The sequence below is a fragment of the Trachemys scripta genome, chromosome 23 (assembly GCF_013100865.1).
Source record: "Trachemys scripta elegans isolate TJP31775 chromosome 23, CAS_Tse_1.0, whole genome shotgun sequence".
Classification (NCBI taxonomy): domain Eukaryota; kingdom Metazoa; phylum Chordata; order Testudines; family Emydidae; genus Trachemys; species Trachemys scripta.
In genome coordinates, this window is record NC_048320.1 from 7353948 (window position 1) to 7381045 (window position 27098).

The following is a 27098-nucleotide window of genomic DNA, read 5'->3' on the forward strand; positions in this document are numbered from 1 at the left end:
TATAATACAAAATAGAATATAATTTTTCAGTTATATAGGATATTTTTTAAAAGCTAAACTGGTAAGCATAACATAATGGGGCAAATTCCTAACATAATCCCATTATCAATTCCCAACTATCATAAAATCAAAGACTTTTTTTCTTACTTTATCAAATCAAAAAACCAAGGAGTACTCTCTTATGTTAACATTTAAGAAGGGGCAATGAACCCAATTCTACAATTGAATATAACAGATACAGAAATGAACTTCGCTTCCAGAATTTTTCAGAATTTTTTTGAGTGAACTTTGGAAAGGGAAGGTTGGAGCTGCGATTGTCGTACGCTTCAAGAAATTCCTCAAGATCCTGTGGGATATTAGAGAAGCAACATTTTCCTTCAGAAAGAAAGATGAACTTTTCTAGGTAACAGATGGCTGAATAAATATTCCTTTTGGCAGGGGGATCTTCAACTCTATCTTCCGAGAGTTTCCACATATAGATCAGGGTAGAAGAAAATGTGGTTGCTTTGGTTTTCCATTTATTGATGTGTCTCAAAATAAATGTTTTATTTTGGTGTCTTGGTTTAACAGTGTGATGATTAAGGCTTGTTCAGATTTGTTCTCTTTAGACTCGTGTCTCAGAGTATGATGGGCTGGTTCAGTTTCAAACAATGGTGTATTAGCAGGTTGGCACCCTGCTTCTCTTTTTTAGAATAAATACCATTTAAAGTATGTCCTAATCTTCCATGCAGGTTTCTGGTCATTTTCAGTGTCCATGCAGTATTTGTAACTCCTTGAACTGCTGAAAAAAGGGCTTTGTGGATAGTGGGATATGAAGCTGGAGGAAGATGCCTCCTGCTCAGCACTCACATCGTGTGACATCTCCCTCTCATCCAATTTAAATTTAACATCAAATGAAGTAATGCCAGTGAAATTGTTGGGGGAAAGGAAGTGGAAGTGTTCCCCACCTCAGCACTGGCCTCTGTTGTTAGGCGGGTGCTCTTCCATTTTAATAGAGTTTTGCATAACATTTGATGGTACAATATACCCTGTGTGACACAGGTCCTCATTCAGCAGAGCCTATCGTATGTGCCAACTCTGAAGCTTTAAAAGCAATCTGACAAGGGCACAAATTTCTGAAAAATATCAACCAGCGAATTACTTACTTTCAAAATTAAACAGCTGAAAAGATATTTTTTATTGACGTCTTTTCTCTCTTCCTGCCTTCTGTCCTCTCCACACACAATTCCTTGTGGGATGAAACCAAATATGAGAAATGTCTGCCAAAACAGGTGATTGTTGAAAAGTTTTATAAGAAACTGAAAATATTTTATAATGGAATGGTCTTGGAAATCTCTACTACTGTGACTTCTTATTGTGAAGAATTTTCACCATACATACCTACTGGCAGTCAAGAGTTAAAAGAAACATAGTAATTTTGAAGGGAAGATCAAAGCAGCATATCTTCACCTGCATGCATTTATTTTAATTAGCTTCACCTCCCAAAATCTTTTTCATCAAGCACGTATACTGGAAGCTTTCTGGCAGCTCACATTAAAAATGAACTTGTGTGCAGAGAAACCAGGAGTTTTTCCTGGCGCCCTTGTTAGAGAACCTTTCTTCTCAAAGTTTTGCCAGAGTAATCTTGACAACAGCTGTTCATGCTGGGATTCCCAATCTGGTATAATCTATATTAAAGGCAGTTATCATGACCAAGAGGAGGATCGGTTTTCTGCCTGTTGTTTCCGGTAGTAGTAATTATGCATCAAACTTGTCATTTAATTTGCTATAATTAACTGTAAATAGCGTTATAGTCATAAGCAAAGTTGGAATTGAGCTATTATTCCTATTGGAAGTACAGGAAGATACGGATTAGTTTTTTAGGAAGAGTACCTTTTCTTCCTGAACACACATTTAATGTAAATAATTTTTGAGAAAGGTTGAAATAATCATTATTAAACACTTTTTACACGTGTTCTGTATAGGTTTTGCTGTACTTAGTTAACTTTTTTCATGTTTAGTTAGCTGTTCTTATTCATATAAACCTCTTCAGCTTGGCTGAGTGATTTTCTGCTTTGGAAATTAATTAGTGCTGCCTGTTTATACAGGAAGAGATCTTGATCGGTTTGTTTGTTATGATTTGAAGGAGATTGTAATCATGTCTCTAAGTGGGATGATTATAATTTGATTTAATAAAATGCTTTTCTAGGAGACACATTGCTTTTTCTTTTCTCTGTCATTCAACATCTTTATATAACATGTCACTGTTGCGGCTTATCATTATATTTTGTGCCTCCCTCTTCAGTGTTTTGTAGGGGATTTCTTAGAGGTGCAGTGGTTGAAGGGAGTGAGTTACAGCCAGAGACACACAAATAATACTATAGTTCTTTGTGTATTGAACTAGTATGGTACTAGAATGAGCAACGTTGGAAGTATTAATTTCTTCTGTAGTATTGATATCTGTACCTTAAGGCATATCATTTTGGTTAAGGTCAAAATGATATGCAAAGATTTTGTCTTGTCAGGAGTGAGAATGTGATGACATTGTGATACCTGTGTTATGAAAGGAGACAGGTTCACTTAATGAATCTTTAGGTCCCCATTGACATTTTGAGTTTACAAACATAACGTTCATTAGTAACAATCCATTGCTGTTGCACAAGATATTCTTTCTTTAAAAAGAAGCATTGACATGTCTCTTTGTTATAATAGGTGCTCTAATAAAAAAAATCCTAGTATTCTAGTATTTATTAATATTTATTTACCTTTACAAATATTTTTGTCCATTTTAATTTTGGTTTTAATCTCATGCAAAAATATCCTTTCTATAAATATTTCACATATTAGTGCCATGGAAGACACAACCATGTGTTCTATAGTCTAGTATTTATATAGCTCTGGCTTCAGCAGAGCCAAGACGCGTTTGGGACTGAGAGGACTGAAGGCTATAGCCATAGCTTTAGTGGGTTTGGTCCAACTACTTTGAAACTGATAGTCATTTGTTTCAGGACTTCTGTGGATCAATAACACTGCAGCACTTAAAACATTTTACCATCAGGGAGACTTCAATAAAGGCTGCTCTCAGCAGCATTATATAGTCATTGAGCAGCTTCCAGCACATGAATGAGCCTCTAGCAGGGCTAGTTCCATTGTTAACTTAAAGATGGGGAATATACGGTGTGCAAAAAGCCAACGCAGAATTGCCACTGTTGCTATCCTTAAAAAGTGGATTTACCAGGTTTCCCTTTTAAATTCGTACTCTGGCTTTTCCCATTTCAGTCTAATCATTAGCAGTTTTGCAGTACAGCTCAAGCACATCTGAGAGATTTATGTCAAAAAGTTAGTGGGAAATTCAAAACAGATTGTTATTGAGGGCTATATCCAGCATTTACAGTGGTATTATTTCACTCTGATGGGAAATAACAATACCTTTACATCATTCAGAAAGATACGGGTTTTATGTTCCAGTTCTCCCTTTTGTGACTGTGGAAGGGCCAAAACTCAGTGGAAATTCAGCAGTTCTTTTATACAGGATGCAGCCAGAAAGTGGACAGACCACTCAAGGGCACTTTGAGCTAAGCTTCCTTGGGGGCTGTTAATGGGGTTAGTAGGTCAGGGGAATTCAAGTGTGTGGCCAATGATTATATGAACTGTGTGCATCTGTGTAATGGATTTCTAGAATGGCTCGTGTCTTTTTTTGCCGCTAGGTTGGATATGAGGATTCCAACTCTCCTGCTAACTCATATATTCAGGCTTTGTGAGGGGGAATGAAAATGCTCCTATTCTGTTGTTTTTTTAATTCCAATGGAAACAAAAAAAAACATTTTTAAGCAGATTTGATCTCCTGAAACCTAAATATTGTGGAATTCTTCTGGTCGGGGAGCATCTAAGTGAAATTGACTAGCAACTGACTGCATATGAAGATGAAGCATAATAGTTTATTTTATTTTCTGAAATAAATAGATAATTAATGCAAAGAGACAGACTGTCAAATATCCCTAATTATCTATTTTATCAATACGTTCTTTATAGCCTGGAAATAAATTCAGGTTTCAGAGTGGTAGCTGTGTTAGTCTATATCAGCTAAAAGAACAGGAGTACTTGTGGCACCTTAGAGACTAACAAATTTATTTGGGCATAAGCTTTCGTGGGCTAAAACCCACACGATAGCTTATGCCCAAATAAATGTGTTAGTCTCTAAGGTGCCACAAGTACCCCTCATTCTTTTTTAAATAAATTCAGTATTTCTTCCAGCTTTTTCCCTTGTCTTCAGATGCATATTTGTCTCTCTCTATGGCTATGTATGTATATACACATACATACCAAATGCATAGAATAAGTTCATATCAATGGGAAGCAATGACACCGAACACCTTGCATAAAATGCCATAAGAAGGTAATTCAGCTTTAATTCTCCTTTTAACTAAAACTAAACATTTAGTTAGAGAGCTGAAACTGAATTTCTGAGATGGAAGTCTTTCACTAATCCGTTAGATTGTCCTTTTATAACTGCCTTTCTTTTAATCTGAAGAAAACTTTCCTAATTAAACACTAGCTCAGTCATAAACTGCATGACAGAGAAATAATGACATAAATAGAAAATGCAGTGGAATTAGTGAGCTGCACAGATATTAAGTACCTCATGTTAAGCCACAATAAATGCTACTAATAGGACAGAGAGAAAATGTGATAGCTCTAAAAGAATAGATAATTTCTAATGTTTTTGTTCAAATTTTATTTTATATTAGATTGTAATCCTGGAATTAAGCACGAACAAATAAATAAATTCAGTCCACAAAAATAAAGGATGAACCCTCAGTAGCTCTTCAATTTCTAAATGTTTTCTATGCCTGATTGGAATGTGTTGATAGCACAGCAGTGAAAATGAACGGGTAGCTGTCGCAGACCATACCATACCATTCATTCCATCCTTGTCTTTGTGATTCAGTGAGCAGATCTTCAGACAGAACTAACATGCTTAAAGAACAGTGATCCCCAGTCTATGCCTTAGAAAAATACTATAAATTTGGGCTGACAGGTTCTAATCCTCAGATGGGTTTTCGTTTGCAATACCGTGGATCTTTATGTTCTTAAAGAGTTCTTGCGATTACACTGCCTTCTTTTTTGCACGTTCTAAAATATTTCCCCTACTGTTTGTTTTATAGTATTTTATTAAATGGGTATACATAAATTTTAACCAACATTTTAAGATTAAGAATACAGACAATTTCTAATTCACACCCAGCTAACACATTAGGTGATAAAGTTACTCTTTCCTCCTTCAACATAGAGACGCATAGCTAGTTTGGGGCGGGAATTGTGTGCACCTCCTGCTAATCAACCCTTTGGACACCATTGCTAGCAGTCAGTGCATCACTTTTCTCCTTGAAATTCTTGCTAATGGAAAGGTATCTCTGTATGGATCATGCCAATGGGAGAGAGACCAAAGGATTACCGGTAAATTGTTAGGAGACAGTTCTGGAATGAAGACACTAGCATTTGTCCTCTTTGGAAAGTATTCTCCACACTCACAAATATATTTAGACTAAAGTAAACATTAAAGGTCCCTTCTAAGCTAATCCACAATGACACATTCATAATTGTTATAAACACTGGGCATCACTTGCCCTAGTGACCGATTAAAGTTCTGTACTGACAGTGTCCTTGAGAATATAAAGGAGAATCAGAGTATTACAACTGAGAATCAGAAAGATAAGCTCTTTGCCCCACTGAAAAGCAAACATCCATTGCAGAAATTATTATTATAAATTAATCGTGCCAATTAAACTTTTTGAATATTTATGTAACTAAGCAGTTCGCATTGTGTTATTAGTTCCTATCATTGGATGAATCTTCTAGTCCTTACTCATGCAAAATTCCCATCAAAGTCACATGGGAGTTCTATTTGCAGCGGTGCAAGAATTTCCAGTTTTGGTCCGTTGACTTCAATAGGACATCAGTGGGAGTTAAGTCTTAGTAAGGACTGAAGGATTGGGTATGTAGTACTTATAATATGTGTTTATGGGTAATTTTTTAACCTATCTTAATATAACTTCCTACATTTGGAGTATCATTCTGCTGCAATAGAAGTCAATAGGACGTTTGCAATTGTCTAACTTTCTGGGAATAGGGTTGGACCTTAGAGTACACACAAACAGGGCTTACGATAGAAAGTCAGAAGGAGTAGCAACTGAAAATGCCTTTCGGCCTTACTAACCCCAATTATGGCTCTTTTGACTCTATAATATTTATTGTAATTGATGCATTTCTCTGAATAAGATCTGTATTTGCAATTCCAAAAAGAGACCCGTATTAATTATTGACCTCTTGACTTATAGTCTGCCACATTGCTGTAATTGGTTACTGCAAACATCTGTTTTCTAGGCCAAAATATGCACAATTATAAGGAATGTACTAGTAGGGATGAAAAATTACTGCCTGCTCAAAAAATTGTGAGGGCTGTGTAAATAGGAAAAGCTGTTTTAATGTTTATAGTTTTGCACAGTTAATGCTTATGGAGAAACAGCCCATTTCATACGGAAAGGCAAAAAGTCAGATGTAAAGGATACTTATGAATAATTAAGGGAGAATAATGGCAAATGCACAATGCATTTTTATTGTTGTATTATGTCAACTTTATTCTGTACACTGAATCCTTATCCTATTGCTTTTACCATAAGAAAGTTCACCACACTTGTGACAGGCAGCACGTACAGCACATATTCAAACTCTGTGGTGCAGGAAGTCTTTACTAGGAAGGAACCTATATCACCTTTCAAAATTCAGAGAAATTATTATAATAAGAGGAAAAGGTGAAACAAATCCCTGAATCTGTGTTCTGTTTGTTGGTATTTTGGTTTTGTTTTATTTTTCAGCAAAGAATGAGTGCCTAAATGGGATCTGGTAAGAATAACCTTGTGCACCGATGATGTAGGAAAGTTCAACATTTTTAAGCAAACCCCCTATTTTAGTAGGATCAGATTGGTATGAAATCTTTTATTTTATTTTACATTTTAGGATCCTCAGAAACCAAAGAAGTGATCATTCTGTTCCTCTAACTGCAGTTATTTCTAGAGATTGTGTTAACTTTAAAAGAAATGGTTGGGTTTTGAGTCACATTATTTGAGAATTATTTGTTTAATGATAGTGGGAATCCTCAAGACTCACATCATGTTTTTAGGTGGGGAAAACCACTGTGTGAAATTCAAATATGTTAGCTGAATTTTGGGTCAAGTAAGAATTGATTATGTTGATCATTGATCATCTATAGGTTCCTCTGATCCTGGAAAGAGGATGTATGAGCCTATTGAACTAATTCTTCACTTAATTGTGCCTTTTTTCATTGGTATGTTGATTGATTGCAGGCAGCAGAAATTAGTCTAGAGGATGTCAGGAGATGTGGCTAAACTTGTCAACCAGCTGCAAACTGAGGGAATAAGGTCGGATGGATTCATATAAATAAACCCCAAACTGAAACAGTAGCTCAGTTTAGTGTACACTCATTGTGGGTTCACCAAAGTCACTCAGTGTATATGGGAACTGATCCGTTGGATGGTAGTACAAGGCCACAGATGATATAGTTTCTAAAAAAAGTTCCTTCAGAACTCTTGGATGAATACCCTCTGGTCCTGGTGACTTATTACTGTTTAGTTTATCAATTTGTTCCAAAACCTCCTTTAATGACACCTCAATCCCGGACAGTTCCTCAGATTTGTCACCTAAAAAGAATGGCTCAGGTTTGGGAACGTTCCTCACATCCTCAACCGTGAAGACGGATGCAAAGAATTCATTTAGTTTCTCCGCAATGGCCTTATTGTCCTTGAGTGCTCCTTTAGCATCTTGATTGTCCAGTGGCCCCACTGGTTGTTTAGCAGGATTCCTGCTTCTAATGTACTTAAAAAAAAACTTGCTATTACTTTTGGAGTCTTTGGCTAGCTGTTCTTCAAATTCTTTTTTGGCCTTCCTAATTATATTTTTACGCTTCATTTGCCAGAGTTTAACAGCTCAGCCACATGGACAGAGCAATCCCTGGGGTTTGATAAAATTCCATTTGTTCAACTTAAACTGCATTGAGCTTCACTATTTGTGAAGTGGATTGCAGTATTATCCCTGTGAATTTCTGTTGCCTAAAAAGTTAAGCGCGCAAAGTTGAGCATCGCAGCACCTAAGTCTCCCTGCGAGTCTGGGCCTTTATGCCTGGTTTCGGTTTCATTGTGGTCCCCAGCCTCCCACAAGTCAAGTTAGTCTGGTATGGAATATTCAGCATGAAAAAGGATCTCACTGCTGATCCAAACCGGATCCCATTGAAGTCAGTAGGAGTTTTGCCATTGACTTCAGTGTGAGCCACCTTGAATTAAGGAGTTCGGGGGGGGGGGGGGGGGGGGGGGGGGGGGGGGAGAGGGGAGTATCTAATTCTACATTGCCAGTAGCTTCCATTGGTATAACAAATAAAAATTAATTACCATCACTTATATATATGTGGCCTAGGTACCATATTGATAGGGAGATCATAAATGACAAACAAATATTTTCATTCTTATGTTCAGATCCTCAGTGTCCTTCTCTTTTCCAATTTTTCTTTGCAAAGTGTCCCTGATTTCACCATCTTAAAGAATTGTTTCCCATTGTATTTTATTTGCAGTTTTGTCTGATACAGGCTGCCGTGTCACTGTTTAGTCCATACGTTTTTTAAACATAAATATTGATTCATTTAATAGGTATGTTGCTGGTCTTAGTAAAGAAGAATTAAAAACAAGAAAGAGAATAAAGAGATGGTTTTACAGATGTTAATAATATGCATTCAGTTCAATAATGCAAACTATATGGCACTTATAAGAATGGCAAAAAACCAGAACCATTAGCCAGGAAACACCCCTGCCTCCTCAGAAATTTAACTTCATAAATCTGCCCCCCCAAGTTACTTTTTTTTTATGTTAATGAGTGCTGTGCCATGATCAGATCATTCTAAAGATGTAGGGCCACAAAATGAATCTGAACAGATCTGCTTTGATGGCTAAACTTGGACTTACACATCCTCTGATGTCAATAAAGATGAGCCTTGGCGCAATTGTTTAGTGTATTTAACTAATTTAACAAACAAATCATATGATTTCAAATTAAAACACAAGAGCAGAAATCTATCTTTGATGTATAATTGCAGTGGAACAACCCATTGTTATGGAAATAATTTCGAAGTGTGAGGCACCATCTATTGAAACATCAGAGAGCTAGAAATGCTAAGACATATTAAACATGTTATTTCACTGAATACCTTTTGTAAACTGATGGCTGCTCCCGGGTGCAGAGAAGGGCGACTAAGATGATCAGAGGAATGGAAAACCTGTCGTATGAAAAGAGATTAGAGGAGCTTGGGTTGTTTAGTCTGACAAAGCGAAGGCTGAGGGGGGATATGATTGCTATCTTCAAATATATCAGAGGGGTTAATATAAGGGAGGGAGAAGAATTATTCCAGCTTAGTACTAATGTGGACACGAGAACGAATGGATACAAACTGGCCGGGGGGAAGTTCAGGCTTGAAATTAGACGAAGGTTTCTGACCGTCAGAGGGGTGAAATATTGGAACGGCCTTCCGAGGGAAACGGTGGGGGCGACGGACCTGTCTGGTTTTAAGATTAAGTTGGATAAGTTTATGGAGGGAATGGTTTAATGGTAAAACATAGTAGCCAAGGAAAACCAAGCAATGGTACATGAATAGCATAATGGCCAACAAGGGTTAGGCTAGAGACTCTTGCCTATACGCTCGGGGTATTACTGATCGCCATATTTGGGGTCGGGAAGGAATTTTCCTCAAGGGTAGATTGGCTGAGCCTCTGGAGGTTTTTCGCCTTCCTCCGCAGCATCGGGCAGGGATCACTAGCAGGAGGGTCTCAGCCGATTGAAGTCACTAAAACACAGGATTGGGGACTTCAACGGCAGAGTCCAGGGAAGGGTATTGCGGCCTGCAGCATGCAGGGGGTCAGACCAGATGATCATAATGGTCCCTTCTGACCTTAAAGTCTATGAGTCTATGAGTAAAGTTATTGGCAAAAACTTCATTTCTGGGGAAGCAAGAGCTGGCCATAAGAGACCCACTCAAAAATTTAGATTACAGCTTATTGAACAGTGGTTAGTAATAAACTAAGTATAGAAGAGGAACATTGTGGGTAAAAGATTCTTTGAAGTATCCAAACAAAATCCTTTAAGTTGTTGAAAATGTTTTGTATCAGGGGGGTAGCCGTGTTAGTCTGGATCTGTAAAAAGCTACAGAGTCCTGTGGCACCTTATAGACTAACAGAAGTATTGGAGCATAAGCTTTCTTGGGTAAATACTAGTGGGTGAATACCCACTTCATCAGAGGCATGTGTCTGACGAAGTGGGTATTCCCTCACAAAAGCTTATGCACCAATACTTCTGTTAGTCTATAAGGTGTCACAGGACTCTTTGTTGCTTTTTAAAAATGTTTTGATTTCCAAGTTAGTACTAAAGGAAATGAGAGTTTTAGGTCTTCAAATCCAATTCTTCTCTTTCATGTAGATCTTCCAATTTGGATACACGTGTACTGGGAAAATGTTAAGCTTGGCAAAGCTATTGTCTGGACTGTTAAAGCATTTAGAGACAAGTTGTTTCAAGAGGGCACTAAGTTTGTATTTCCTTTTCTTCACACTGAAAATTTTATATGAAGCCCCTTTCCTCATAGTGCTTAATTTAAACACTGGATTTTCACCAACTAAAGGTGCGTAATATAACTCTTGATTTATTCAGCTCCTTAATAGTAATAACAGAATTGTGAATCTGAAACTACTTCATTGCTGTTTGTTTGTACAAAAGGTGTTTTATCTGTATTGATACCCGAAACAGTCCTAGAATTATTTCTGCTTTCCTGCTATTCCTGATAGAGTTAATGGGATAATCCCAGAGATTCTGAACCAAAAATTAAAACATGCCTTATAAGGCCCTGTAAATTTATAAGGAAGTGGGATATTTCACCTTTGTAATGTCGGAATTAAATCACTGTATCACTCTGATTCCTGACCAAAGGTGTCAAAGCTGGCAGTAATTAACATGTGGCACAAATGATTGTGATAGGCAGCAAGTAATACTATCAATAGACATGATTTAAAAACAACATTCAGTGTTTGATAGAGTAGTTATGCAGAGTACATCTTTCAAATAAACAAATTATATTGTTTTAATAGAGGTTAAGTAATGATAAGGTTCGCTGAAAACCCCAGCAGAAGTCTAGGGATTACTGTTTTCTTGTTGTCTTTAACACATGGTTCTTCGGTAGATTTTTTTTTTTTTTTAAACAGTATTTTTGTGGTTTGGTTCAGCTGGTCAAACATCAAAACCGCATGGAGTTCATTTAAGGATACTGACATACTTCTGCTATGATTTTATATATAGCAATATTGTAGATGAGTCTCAAAAGTTAATATTTATGGCTGTACATAAAAACTAACAATACAGACAAAACAAACAAAACCCAGTAACAGTTACTACTACTTGTTTGTAGGTTTTTGCTTAGGACTGGTTACTTACTCATTTTAGTAGGTGTCACAGGCTGTAATTGATAACAGGTTTTAAAATGAAAATTTCGGGAACTGTCATATAAACACTGGCTGCACTGTATCCACTGTAATAACTGGCTCTTAAAAGAATTCATTTTGTGTTTGATTGCTCACATTTGCAGCTGTGTTAGGATTGTTCTCTGGTTTGTTAGTGCTACAATGGTAGAAATTTACAAGAGCAAATGTTTCCTTCTCTTTGTGACCAAATTGTTCTTTTGTTGTGTTCTGCTTTCCTTACTGGGTTTAATTTAATCTGGAATATTTGTATGCTTTCTAAAGCAATTCTGAATATGTACGTCAGGCTTTTATTGACGCTTTTTAAGCAGAAGTGCTCAGTTCAGATTTCACTGAAGATTTGATGATCTCTTTTTAAGTATTTGAAATCTTTTATTTTTACCATTTGTACACATTTTATTTCTTAATCTAAAATCATAGGCAGGCATCAAAGAATTGCTTGTAATTATATGATATATAACCTTTCAGCAATTTTATGTGGTCACTGACATAAAAAGTGTTGCATTTTATCCCTACTATATTAAAAATATAGACTAAACAATAGATATTATTTTAATTGGTGATGTTGCATTTTTCTTTTGCCCAACATATTACAATACACACCAATAACAGATATCAAATCATAAATCAAATCATAAATATAATATGGATGGAAAAGAAGAGAAATCAGTATCATAAGGGTATAAAATTAGTTAAGAAAGGAAAGCAGTAGAGCAAAAGAGGAAGACATGTAGATTGATTTTAGAGAAAAGAATCCCTTGTAATGTTCCTGAGAGCTGAATTAATTTAGCAAGGCTTTTCTAGACTAGGACATATCTTTCAGAAGTGATTTTTCAAACTTGGTTAAGTCATTGAAAGTTACTAAAGAAATCTCTTTACAGTTGGCTACTTCATTTTGGGCAGTGGTTTTTAAAACATCTATCAGTGTCTTTACAGCTGTAGCTATATCTGTATAAAGGGCACTAACTTTTCCAATAAAGGATGCAAACACATCTCTGTTAAGTTGTACATGAAGCAACATACTTGTGACCAAAGCCTCAACTTAACAGATGTAGAATTCAAACTACACTATGAATAATAGAGAGGCACTTAGGCCATGGCACAGTAACTAGGGTTCACAACAGAAACTCTTCTGTCCCGGTTCAAGTCATGTTGTCTGAATGTCAGAGAGAATTCTGCCTCAATCCCTCTGGGGATACCTTGCTCAAGTTTGGTCTGTTAAGGTATTTTATATTTTTGTAGTGAAAGAGAACAGTTCAGATAGTCTCCCATCTGTGACAACCTTTCATCCTCCCAGGTCCCCTCCTTTTCCCTTTTCTTTTTCTTTTCCTCTGTTCACTGTAAAGAAGAGCGAGTTCTGCACACTGAGGGATATGCAGGGATGAGCAGTTACATGTGGTTTTACAATCAAAGTTTCAAGATGTTTAGCTGAAGAAATTGAATTTAAAATGGCTGCAGGACTTTCATATTTATCTGGCTGATTATGGCTGCCCTGTTCATACATGGTACAGTCTCTCTGTCTCAAAATTATATTTGATGTGGACATTATACAATAGTTATAATTAATATTTTCTTCCCTACAAAAAGTGAATCACAGAGACCAGATTACTCTGTGGAACTGGGAATGGGGTACAAAGCCTTTCATTTCTTGTCACTGAATCAAACCCACTCCAGGAATAGTTCAGTGATTTGGGCATTGGCCTGCTAAACCCAGGGTTGTGAGTTCAAGCCTTGAGGGGGCCATTTAGGGATTGGGAGCAAAAATCTGTCTGGGGATTGGCCTTGCTTTGAGCAGGGGGTTGGACTAGATGACCTCCTGAGGTCCCTTCCAACCCTGATCTTCTATGATCTGACAGCACTTTATGTTCTCAGTCTATTTTCTGACTGAGATTCATATCAGTAAAATCAGCATTGAATGGGCCATTGCGACAGTATTACTCTCTGGCCTCCATTAGTACCGGTAGTATCTCCAGGACAAGGTTGAGGTACAGTGACAGAGTGTTCCTGAGCTGGGAGGCGGAGAAGCCATGCAGTGCTGCTATATGCCTTTTTTGCAGATGAATGGAGGACTTCAGGCTGCCTTGTTTTCAGTCCAGCACTTTTCACCAAGTTCATTTCAATATAAGCAGGAGAGATGTAGTCACTATGATGATTCACTTTTACCCCTTTGTTGGCTTAACAAGATTTGATTTATATTTATTCCATGGTATGCACGCCCCTGCTGTTAGCAATATAGGGAGTTGTACTCAGTGAAATAAAGATATGACATCAAGAAAAGGACATAATACAAACAGTTTTATATGATGTCTGGAACATATTTTAAAATGTACTTCCTTGGGCCCTGATTCAAGAAAGCATCCCTGTTCATGACACCACTTAAGTACATGCTTCAATCCCATTGAAGTCAATGGGACATAATCCTATGCATAAATGTTGTTCAGAACGGGAATGGATTAATACATGTACTTATGTGTTTTCCTGAGTTGGCCCTAAATGAGGAAGCGGGGAAGATGAAAAGTTGACAAGCAGCAGAGTGTCAGAGTTGTGGAGAAGGGCAAAATTAAAAAAAAAAACATTTTAAAATGCACGTCATGGTCATCACACACTTTACATGTGCATCTGTTTTTGTGGAATTTATATAAGACTGAATTCTAAATAAATATATTAATAAAAGAAAGTGATCTCTGAGATATAGAAAGCAGATGTAAGGAGGGCAAGTGACACACATTGAATGATGGAGAAGAATGCATTTGATTTGTGTATTTTACTTCCACTCTCCGCAAATGTACAAAAATTAAATCAGTGATTCCATCTTGTGGTCCTTATGACACAAAGTAACCACGTAAGCCTCAATCTTATGATTTATGATGCTACCTGAATTCCTTGATGAATGTGCAGTTGGGGTACATTATTTTGTTTCATATGAGGTTGCTATATGTGCTGTACTGCAATAACTCCTTTTGATTTAATGTCATGTAAATGTAGCTTTATATAACTCCCGGCTCTAAAATTGGTTAGCCAGAAACTATTATGAAGAGAAAGACAAGCTATTACCTCTTTATAAGCTGTATTAAAATCCTTCCATGGTTTACTTAAACAGTGTCAAAATGATGCTTGTATTCTTTATTTCATGTACGGGTGTGTTGTATGCCATACAAAATCTTAATAAATAGGAAGAATAATGTTACTGGACTCTCCTCAGTGGGATGAAACCTAAATTTCAGTACATGCCTTTGTGAAAATACAATTACAGCTGCAATATTAGTACAATGATCTGTGTGGGATGATTATCTGGGTTGGTTCTAAATGTTACAATAGTATTCTCCTTATAGTTACCTGTTTTCATCAAAATCTTCTCTTCTATCACCATATCAGAATTCTGGGAACATTTTTTGTGTTGCTGGCTGTTTTCTCAAACTCTCAGATAACTGATGGAATTTTTATCATTTCCATACTAATAACTTGGAATTTTAAACTTAACATATTGCATGATGTGGTCTGTGTGGCACAGCATACCCTCAGAGCCCATAGTGACTGTAGTACATAAACTCAGTATCACCTAATGTGTGGTTGTATTCAGAAAAGTGGCAGTATAGCAATGGCACCTTCTTAGTCATCAGCTCAACTCCCCTGGAACACATTCTGTTCTCAGTTACACCTGTGTAAATTCGGAGTAATTGTACTCAAGTCATTGGAGTTGCTCAGCATTTATAGCAATGTAACAGAGAGCAGAATTTGGTCCCCTGCATGTATTCTGTCTCATAGCTCTCTTTGCTTTTGTGATTAATGTAATTTTTTCCTCTTTTTATTTTTGTTAGTACTGTAGAAACAATGCAGTTAGAGAAAATGAGCTAGATTCTAATCCTTCTTTTGCATCAGCAGAACCATTAACTAATTTCCAATCATGCAGCAAATCAGTTAACCCTGCAGTTACATGTATTAGCAACAGTGGGATTCATAGCTGCCATTAAGGGTATTATTTGACCTGTAGAACCTTTATTACAGGTGATAGTACATGAGAAGGAAAGAATCCAACTTGACTTTCAATTCCCATATTTAAAACTTGCAGGATTGGCAGGTATAAAATAATCTTTTTAATTGTAAATTGAGGATATTTGAGTTGCCGAGATTAAACCTGGTGACCCATGATATTATTTTTAAAGTAACTTTTCAGATTACACTCGGACTTCAGTGGATATGTGAGAGTTCCATTCACTTGTAATTTTCATAACAATTCCACTTTGAATATTGTATAACTTTATCCAATCTTTTCTGCATATATTAACTATTTTCCTAGATTTGTTTCTAATGGCTGGCAAGATTTTTTGTTTAAAATCTCAGCATTGAAAGTGTTTTGATAAATTGTATTTCATTACACACAAACATCCTAAAGCCTAATGCCTTTCACATTGCTCACAGCTCAAATTTGTTGCTAAAATCACATTGCTGTAGAAGTCAATGTTTCCTTACTATATCAGCTCGGGCAATATCTGAGCCAAAAAATTTTTTTTTTATTTTTTTGCTTCTTTCTTTTAACTCTCTTGGGCCTCCTGGGCTTGCAAGGCTAAGCGAGGTGATCAATTTCCTTCTTAAGCTGTGTAGTCAGATAACTCATATTTAATACTGAATTTTCTAGAGCAGAAGATACTGAGTGCCACTGATATTTTGGAGTTGAAGTTTCTGTTCAAAGGAAGCATTTTAATTATCTAACCATTCTTATTCAAAATACCTTAAAACTTAGCAAGCTCTGTTTTCCTCTCTATGATCTTAGTCTTTCTGTAGTTGTTGAATCCAGGTTCATTTGTTCCTCATAAAAGATTAATTTTAGAGAGGGGAGGGGAAAAAAGCCAGTGTTTAGACAATCAAGAACTGTGCTTCAGTGCTTGCACGCTTTAAAATAAGACTTTGCAGTTTGTTGTAGCTTTTGAATAAGCCCATCTCCTTTGTGAAGAATGCAGATCATTTTTCTGGCACACAAAAAAAAGGGTAACTTAATATGAGTCTGACACAGTGTGTCATTTAGTTAAGTGCTTCCATCTGTTGCCTGCTGTTTCCCTTACTCTTGACCTCTCTTTCTTTCTTCCCCCTCCTTCTCCTTAGCCCCCCTGAGGAAGGCAAAGTTTGTTGAGAGCCCTCGAATCCCAGAGTCTGAGCTTGGCTCACCAACGCTCACTTCAGCACAGAAACTGGACGTTGATGCATACTGCCCTGGTAAGCATGCATGCAAAGCCTCTAGGACGGGCCCTTCCAGCACAGCACAGTTTCATATGCATTGTGCCCCCTTTTTCTAAATGATTGGTTGGCCCTTCCCCCAACCTAGTTTTATGGACTTACCCACTTGGCTGGGAGGCAGTCTCTAATTGATATCTGTACTTTATTTGTCACTTGTGGTTGTGTGTTCATGTGACACATTCCCCCCTAAAATATGAAGAAGTTACTACAGAGTTGATTTTAAGTGAATAAAAGCTGATCAAACAGCCATACTCTCTTAACGCTGATTTTTATTACTGACATATCTTCAGAAATACTGGAATAAAACACATACTTCTGGTGTATTCCATCATTAAATCATTTCATACATAAGCATACATTCTTGTATATTTGCTATTAAGCACATCACATTTATTTCAGAGGTAGCCATTAATTTATGTACCCTGCAGAATTTAGGAACTTTAAAAGCGTATGCATCTTGTTAGAGGCCTCTGTCATAATCTGGTTAAAAACATAGTTGGAACTGAAGTATTTTATTTCCCTGAGTTAACCTTATATTTTTCTGACTTTTTGATCAGTTCATTTGGTAAATATTTTCAAGCACTGACAGGCTGCATACAGATGTGTGAATTCCATTACATCTTTATATAGCTGTATCTTGCTGAGGACTCAGTATCATTTCCCAGATTCTTCTGAACTTGTACTAGTTGCTTGGCAACCTCATTAAGGTTGAGAAGATAGTTTATGGAGCTGTGCCAGAGATGTTACAGTTACAGTCGGCTGCAGATCAGGGCTTAAAGGAGCAGGAAATGTTCGTTTTCAGATCTTTGCTGAATTCTGCAATTTTCTCTTCTGGATGATCAGTTAGTGTATAAGCTACAGGATCACGTGATCAACATATTCCTATGGTAACAATTGCTTCCAAATAGTATGTGACCACGTGGAATCTTGCCTTTAGAATCATGTCCAGATAGAGAAGGTGCCAGTACTTGAGTCAGTGTCAAAGTACAATATCACTTTTGTCAGAGATGTGTTTAAAGAAAATGAATGATTTGGTGAAAAGCCATATATTGCACAGATATTAAGAGAGAACAGCTTTCTTTAATGCAAATATGTTTGAAACAGAATAAAATTCTTATGCGAAAGTTGTTGATACTGGATCCCTATACTCAGAGAATGCTTTCTTTGCGACCATATTTACTGTGAAAAGTGATCATTCTTTCTAAATGAATCAGTCAGTATTACAAACAGAATTTTACTGATATAACTTTTGCCCCTTCTGTGTAACTAAATATCTTCTACTGTGATAATCACAATTGGAAAAGAATACTGTCATGGCTGTATTAATAAAGAACTGTAATCGATTGCATAACTTGCTTAAAAGGAATTAAGAACTACTCTCTCTCTCTCAAATTTAATATGACACAACTTTTGGAGGATGCAGACACTCACAGAGGCCTAGCAGGCGACAGTCAAGAAAGGCTGCTTTGATAGTGGAGTCTTGAATTTTGCCCTCTGTTCTCTTTCTATAGCTCATTGATTGTGTGGATGAACATGTTAAAAATGTGTGAGGATTCTCAGCACCTCAACAACCGTAAAGTGTACTTAACAAAAAAAAAAAAGAAAGAAAGAAAGAAAGTAAAAAGGCATGCCTTTGTGGATGTCAATGAGAAGCACTGGATAGGAGTAAAGACAGAGCAAGTAGATTATGGGAGGCCCAGAGGACTTTTTTTGTGTGTAGATCCACACGTCAAGATATCTGTCAGGGGGCGCCTGACCCCCTGCTGCCTGGTTGCACATTTGGCATCCAGCAGCTCTTTTAGTAGAACTGCAGTTTACTGGATCCCAGAGAATGCAGAGTCTGAATGGCTATGCAGACTTGAAATGTGTAGTTATTTATGTTTATTTGCAATCAATATGAGAAGTTCTGCTGAATAGGAATTGAACCATCTATTGAGAGGAAGGACTTCTGAAACTGAGGCAGCCATTCGCACAGAAAAGGGAGTTTGTATAGTGTGCGATTCGCTGTTTTCTTCCTCTTTCCCCCCCATGCCTTGGAACCTTAAAATGAGGTATGTACATGCAAGCAGTTCTCCATGGGTATTTACTCTTTTCTTTTGTGGTAGAACTGGGTTATGCTTTAACTATTTGGATCCAGCGTTCCTGCTGTGAAAACAGTGGTAATCTGAAGGCTGGAGCTCTTGCTTTCTACTAATACATTTTAAGAAATCCTTAGTCCTCTGAGAGTTTCTGCTTGATAGCATACAACCCTTGCTTACACAGAGGTGTTGTAACTAGCCCACTTTATTAAATGTCTAATAAATACTGTTGGGGGCACTGAAAAGGCTTCTAAAGCATTTGACTGTAAACGTTCTGATTCTGTTCTGCCCCATGCTCTAGTGAAATTGTGTGCTGAGAGTGTGGGAATTCAGGGTGGAAAACCTCAAGTACAGACTGTTAGAAAATATCTGTTTTAAAGTAGATATCAGTTTGCAGTTAGGAACATAAAATGAACAGAACTTGGCATTGCCATCTAGGTATGCATATGTGATAACAGGGTGGGTTGGTATGTTTTATTTTGTCTGTTAGATTTATACAAAGTAAAAAGAGCACCAATTCCTTCATTATAGGTACCCGCTGATAGAACTTAAAATATCTAAAAGTCCTGTCACTATGACTTACCTTTGCTGATTCCATTCAGCCTGACTCTCAAACAGCAATTTACAGGCAAATTAAATATTGAAACACTTCCTCTTTTCTGCCACTAACCATCTCAAAATTCTCCACCTTCACAAATGCTGGGAGGAAAAGATGAGCTTTGGGCACAGGCCAAAAATTTGAAGATCATAAAATTTGGACTACTTTAAATAGGGCTGAGAAACACCAGAAGTTGAAATGCCCTCACAGAGAACAGCATGCCAGCAGCTCACCCTCTATTATACTACAAGGGCTACAGCTCAAGCTTTGCAAGCCCAGAGTGGTTGTCCCACAGGTATGAAGGTCAACAGGCATGTAGAGATTTAGAAATCAGAAACACCTTTTTAAATTTCACCTGAAAACCATTAAGCAACTAGTGCAGATCCTGGAATATGTATAATAGACTCAGTGCATGATACTCCCATATAAGAAACAGACACCTGAACCCTGCACCAGGTTCAGTTTCAGGTGGTTATAAGATGTTGCTGTACATCAAGCACATGATAGCGATGTAATCTTGAGCTGACAAAGGTATGGAAGACAGTCACAATATCTGCTGTTATAAGAAACAGTCACGGCCTCCTGATGGTGCATAAATGATAAAAAAATCATCCTGAATATGGTTGTAACCTGATCTTCTAATTAGATTCTATATACACCTCTACCCTGATATAACGCTGTCCTCGGGAGCCAAAAAATATTACCACATTATAGGTGAAACCGCATTATATCGAACTTGCTTTGATCCACCGGAGTGCGCAGCCCCCCCCCCCCCCGCCGAGCGCTGCTTTACCGTGTTATATCCTAATTCGTGTTATATCAGGGTAGAGGTGTAGTTCAAACCTGTACAACAAGAGATGGACACAAACCTCAAGTTAAGGGACAGATGTTATCCTCATGCCTTTGTCAACCAGGATCACCTCAGTTCTTGTGTGGACTGAGGTTCAACTAGCTAAACCTCATCCTGCCCCCATCTCAGGCAGACACTGGGTAGGGTTAGTGTTGGGTATTTTATTCCTCCTTATTAGTTCTGCCCCTCACAAAAGCACAGGAGGATCCTTGGACCTGTAAGTCAGTGTTCTGGGCCTTTTAAGGCAAGCTCGTGGCTCAGTTCAACTCTGACTTTGTTGAAGCAGCAAGGCATTATGGGGTTGCATTTCTGGGGAAGCTGAGATTAAAGGCTGTAGCAAGGAATACTGGGAAAGAAGGCAGTTAATCTCACTGTACTCATGAGAGAGAGAGATCAGGAAGGGGGCAGGACCTTCATTGATTCTGGAAAAGGCTTGGCTGGGGTAGAGAGTCCAGGAGAAAAACCATGGGAAGGAGTTGATGGCTGGAGAAAGAGCTTTCTAAAACTCATAAGAGGAAGGGTAAGGAGCTCTAGAGAGGTGGAAGTCTACACAAAGACAGACAGGGCTGGGAGCTGGTCACAGAGAGACCTGCCCCTGACATACAAGCATGAGAGGGGTTGGAGTGTACTTTGGGCAGCAGAAGTCCATAGGCAGTTTGAAGACTGTTGTGAGTCTTGCCCAACATCATATGGAACTTTTCTATCATGGTTCATATACACAAGAACACCAAATGAAGGTAGCCATGGCAACCTTAATTTTGGCATGTCCTCACTTTTGAGATCGGAACTTTGCAATCTGAATGCAGTTTAAACACAGGTTTTTGTATTAATATGACTAAACAGACCAAACTTGGTGCATCATCTCGAGGATGGTTAGAATATATAGAGAAAATGATTAATCCTAGCCTGAGTTATATGGGGTGGTACAGAAAGGTACATAAAAGAGAGAGATCAGTCCCCATAAGAATACAAGCAGTTTTTATGCACAAAATATTTTCAAAGGAATTTGAAATCATTTCTTTAATATTTAACCTGTTTAAACCCTCTTCTAAAATGCCTGTGTTTTCTGAAGGACTTTATCAAATACTGTCAGAACATAGGTATCCCTGAAGGGGTAAAGTTAAAGAAAAGAAGAAAAAACACGAGGATAAAGATACATTTGAGAAGGGGTAGCAATAATTTGTAATGTGATCTGTGACAGGTAATCTCATTAGTAATACACTTAAAGGCCGTTTAAAACAGTAAATAGTGATGAGAGGTGAACATTACCTACTCTGCGTGTAGAAATACTCATCTCCATTTGTGGTGCCTAGAGATGGAATTTTGCTCAGTGCTAAAATGTTTATTTTTAAACGTCAGGCACGTTTCAGCACATTACTAGGAGGTGGTTTCCCGAGTAACTGTTGTCCTGTGGTTTGCCTTTTGTGCTTGTATCATGCAGTATTTCTTTTGATATGTTGTATTATGGATCATTGTAGAATGTTACATTTTGGGGAGGAGCAAGGGGGGAGTAAGAGATTCCTGAGAGAAGGTATCTTTCTGTTAGTAGGGGAGGAATTGGGCTATTGTAGCAAAAATGTTCACTCTATTTAAATATTTTTATAATCTGAGCATTCTGTCCAATATGCTTACCAATATTCTGCCCAATATGCTTACCTGCACAATGAAGAATATGAATTAAATTCTTTAAGAAGAAGCAAACAAAGTTGACATAAGTGAGAGCAGAATTTGGTCCAGTTGTATAAAGTGTTATCACAATATTTCAAAATGATCCAATAAGAGATGACAATGAATAAGTTGTTTAGGATTTTTGGAAAGCAAATATTCCTCTGAGCTGTAGTGCCAGGTTTAATTTGGTAATTATGATAGTTATTAATTTCGAGCTAAATCTTGCTCTGTTTTGTTTGGGAGTGCATTTTTTGAAGAAAGAGGATTCGACATTACCTTCTTGCCAGTACCTCCATGAGCAGGATACACTTGGTGCTATCTTGAAGGAGTGTAACAAGTCCTCCACCCTCTCTGGACTCTGTTTGTGTGCTGCACTCACCATTTGATAGATGGGTGTATGTGCTAATCTCAATCAAAGCAGCAGTGAACTAAAAAGTGTTTTGCCTCAACCTTCCTAAACCATCCTGTGTTACACTGGCAGGGTCACTCAGGGACCCAGAGCACAGCCAGCATTTCTCCTCTTCCCCACCTTGCATGGCCACAGCACGGAAGAGCAAGATGTTATTGTTAGGTCGCTGTTGTTCAACTGTGAATTATTTTGGTATTGACTTTGGCATTTGTGATTTAATATCTAATGATAGCCAATAGAATTTATTTGTATTGTGTCTCCCTAATGCTGACATTTAGAAGTAGCTTTGTTTATATGATGTGCGATGTACTGTTCACTTTGTTCCACCTGGTGTTTTACTCTAAGGACTTTAGTCTTTAGATTACTTTTTGTTTTGAACTTTGCATCTAAAACATGCCCACATGTTATTTATAAATGCTCAGGAAACCTATTAGATGTGTCTGAGATGGATAGCGCTTTCAAGTAATTGCCTTTTGTGTTAGATCAGTGTTTTCAGTTCCATTTTGCATGATTTATTACCTAGTCATTGCATTTCAAAGGCTAACCATGTTATAGCATTATCTTTTAATTTGATTTAATTCTTCTTCAGAAATTTTGGGACACAAATCTTAAATGCTTGGTCAGTGGATGTTTTGCTTCCCTCACAGTAAGATCAAAGTCATCTGTTCTGATTAATAACTGAATTAGATATTCCAATGGGTATCTCTTCCATTAACAGTGAAAGACAGTTCACCACCACAGTTTTGTTTGTTTAACCTACTATTAGATACATTTTTCTTCGCTCTTTGATTTAAAGAAACATTAGGACTGAGATTTCTGCCTGCTCTACCTCTTAATTTTAAGTATATGAAGTCCATATAATTCTTCATAGCTGGATCTTGGTTTAGGTTTTCAAAACAAACTCTGCACTTTTTCTTAAAAAATAAAATAAAATAAATGCAAGCAACGCAGCTCTCACAAGAAATCCTACAATAACCAATATGTGCATCATGTGATGAAAGAAAATAATTTTAGTGAAGAAATGTGTTTCTGTTCTGCCTTTGTGAAGTGGTGGTAGAAACAGTGAGTGAAAAGAAAAATACTTTAAACATTTCAAAAATATTGTGGGTTTGTCCTGTGCCTTAATGATGGAATCTCTGCCAGTACCTGCAAGACAACTAGAGAACTAAACTTATTCAAGAATAACAGAGAATGGGAAAAGAATAACTTAGTGCTGCCAAAAGATTTGACTGTTTGACCTTTTGGTTGTCCCCGTGTTACCTAACTTACGACTTGGCGGGAATGTGAAATCAGAGTGATCTGCCCTAATTGCAAAAAGAAGTTATGGCAATGTAATGTGTTGGTTCCCCTGGAAACCTTTGCCACTTTTGAGGATTCCATTGGGAGGACAATGCTGTTTTCCTTCATTGTATCTTGAGGTAATAATAGCTAGATCAAAAATTGTAGGTATTAATAATTGGGGGAAAAAAACCTGGAAGCTACTGTAGAAAGCTGAAATAATTGACTGTGATAGGACTATTGCCATATTTGATGAGTTTCAAAACTGTGTCTCAGTTTAGACTGATCCATGGACCAGCTGCCATTTTGTAAACTTAGCCTCTAACCTGATGCAACTTGAGCATAGAGCGGACTTAGAAAGCTGCATTTACGAGTGCATGAAGTGGATACAAAACTCAGACTAGTCTATAGAGCCTTCTTATCTAAAGGGAAAAGGCTCTGGACAAGCATTTCTGGAAATAACATTGTATGTGCAGTTTATTGTTCATGTACTATCTTTAGCTCTAGAACTTTCATACCCTGCTGTTACACATTGTACTTATTAAATGGATTCTTAAACAGCTTCAAATAATTCTGGTGTTCTTCCAGCTTCATCTTATGATCTAATAATAGCCAGTGCTCTGTGTAACTTGGGACTTGGTGTCACCAACATAACTCTAAAGAAGCTGTTTTCTTTATACATACAGAGTCAGAACTGCTATTTTAGTTATTTTAAATAACTAAAAAATTATCATGGCCTAGATTGGAATGATATGTGCAAGCTCTTTTAGCAACATAATTTCCTGCAACGTTATATCCTTACCTGCCATTCTGAATAGATTTCAGACAACTCAGCAACAGTGTTCTGCTTCAACAAGTAGGGATGTTTGTTCCCAGCGCCTGTTTTGGGAAGTGGTAGCCTTCTGACACTGGTGTTTGGCTGACTGGATACTTCCTGTGGCCTTCTAACTTGCCACTAAACAAATATGTAGACAGATAAATTGTTACAGACCACAAAATCAGCACAAGTGGTTTTTGAAGCTGTCCATGGTAGACCTGTCTTCTCGTAGGTCTCTTTGCCACAAGCAGCAATGGAAACTCTCCTTGTTTTTGCTTCACAGCAGAGAACTCAGTAACAAATGGATTTTATTGATGTGGACCAGACATCTGTATCTCTTTTCATTCCTTTTCATTGGTGATAAGAAAGATCAGACAAGGCAAGACCAGAGTCATTCTGATCACTGCACCTGGGCCAGGCAATGCTGGTATACAGATCTCCAGGATCTTTTATTATTTGTAGATTTATTAAAAACAATAAAAATGGGGCATCTAAATGCCTTTAGTGTAAATTATGAAAACAGAATTAAATCAGCTTCAGAACAACAAAATTTCCCTGTCCCTCAACATCTGGTTTCGCTCAAAGACCTATCTTCACAGCAGCCTGTGTAATTAGATATCTGTTGCAGTGTGTTCGGAAGGGACCGTGGCTATTTCATTCAAGGGATGAAAGCTTGTTCCAGAGCTGAGGGCTCCTTACACAGAATGCTCTAATTCCAGCTCCCTCTCTTAAATTGAAGGGAGCCAACTTGAATGGCCTCTAAAGCAGCAAGGCCCCAGCTAATTTAAGTCTTTGTAGATCAAAGTCAGCACCTTAAATTGCCACCTCAGTCTGGATGGGCACATTTTTTGAAAGGTCTGGAGCATCTCTACCCACACGTCCGGGATCTCATCCCCCTTCTAGCCCCCCACCCCACCCCCGGGACCTGAATCTCGTGTTGTCAAGGCTCATGGGGTCTCTGTTTGAGCCCCTGGCTTCCTGCCCTCTCCTGCTTCTCTCCTGAAAGGTTGTTCCTGGTTGCGATGTTGGTCCGCTGGGTATCCGAGATCAGGGCGCTTACTTCGGAGCTGCCCTATACGGTCTTCTACCAGGATAAGGTCGAGCTGCAACCGTACCCAGCATTTCTGCCCAAGGTCGTTTCCTGGTTTCATGGCCAGGACATATACTTACCTGTCTTCTTTCCAAAGCCTCATGCATCAGATGAGCAGTACAGGCTACACACCCTGGACGTCAGGAGGACGCTGGCCTTCTATGTAGATTGAACAAAGCCGTTCCGTAAGTCAACAGAGTTGTTTGTTGTGGTGGCAGACAGAATGAAAGGTCGCCCAGAAGATTTCGTCCAGGATCGCTGCCTGCATCCGCTACTGCAATGAGCTGGCAAAGGTGCCTCCACCGGCAATCGTGATGGCACACTCGACTAGGGCACAAGCATTGTCAGTGGCCTTCCTGGCACAGATACCAATCCAAGAGATCTGTAAGGCTGCTACCTAGTCATCTGTCCACATATTCGCCTCTCATTAGGCACTTACCCAGGAAGCTCGAGACAAGCTGGCTTTGGCAGAGCAGTGCTGCAATCTGCAAGACCCCACCTCCATTGATACTGCTTGTGAGTCACCTAGAATGGAATTGACATGAGCAAGCACTCGAAGGAGAAAAAACGGTTACCTTCCTTTTGTAACTGTTGTTCTTCGAGATGTGTTGCTCATGTCCATTCCATTATCTGCCCTCCTACCCCTCTGTTGGAGCTGCCATCAAGAAGGAACCGATAGGGCATATGGCTAGTGGCGCCTGATATTCCAATGCATGAATGTGGCACTCAAGGAGCGCCACAGGTGGCCCTACGGATACCGCTAAAGCAAAAATCTCGAACGACTGCACACGTGGGCGCGTGCACACCTAGAATTGAATGGAGATGAGCAACAGATCTCGAAGAACAACCGTTACAAAAAGTAGATAACCATTTTTTCTTTTCTAAAAAATTCTTCAAGTTCAGTGCTGCCAAAGGGTGCATCCCAAATTGAGAATATGCAAAAGGAATACTCAAAGAACCACTATTACCTTCTGCTGCTGATAGATTTCTCCTATTATCTGCCTTGACTTCAGGGCATTGTGGACCAAGCATTAGGGGGTTAGACTAGATGACTCTTGCGATCCCTTCTAACCCATGATTCTATCTCTGATTCTCTCCTAGAGTGAACTTAGTTCCCTTCTTCCATAATTTTGCTGCTCGTTCTTTGATGGCTCTTCTACGCTAAAACCTCTCCTCTGTAGAGTATCAAAAGATTTGATTCTCAACATTCTCTTCTTTTCTGTCTACTTCCTTCCTCTTGGTCAGCTTAACAGCAACTTTTACACTGAAGAAGCTTAACTGTATATGTCTTTTGACACTTTTTTAATTACTCCTCTACTTCTTCCTGATTCCTCTTAGTATCTGTTCTATCCAAATGAATTTGACTGTATCTAAATGTCTTCAGTTAAATGTCTTGAATATAAATATTATAGCGGTTACATAGTACTTTTCACTGAGAGATCTCAAAGTGCTTCAACCACACTGTGTAATAATTTCCATTTTACAGGTGGGGAAACTGAGGTACAGATAGGGGACAT

At 38.1% G+C, this 27098-nt stretch overlaps 1 protein-coding gene across 12 annotated transcripts in view; it reads left to right on the top strand.

Moving 5' to 3' along the window:
- Nucleotides 1-27098, top strand: part of TANC2 (tetratricopeptide repeat, ankyrin repeat and coiled-coil containing 2) — a 593041-nt gene that overhangs the window by 363889 nt on the left and 202054 nt on the right. For 9 of the 12 annotated variants that reach the window (XM_034755956.1, XM_034755955.1, XM_034755959.1 and 6 more), the window contains one exon: nucleotides 16662-16772. The exons of the other annotated variants lie outside the window; for them this stretch is intronic. In XM_034755956.1, the coding sequence (XP_034611847.1) occupies nucleotides 16662-16772 (111 nt within the window). The remainder of the gene's footprint in view (nucleotides 1-16661; nucleotides 16773-27098) is intronic. 12 annotated transcript variants of the gene reach the window in all.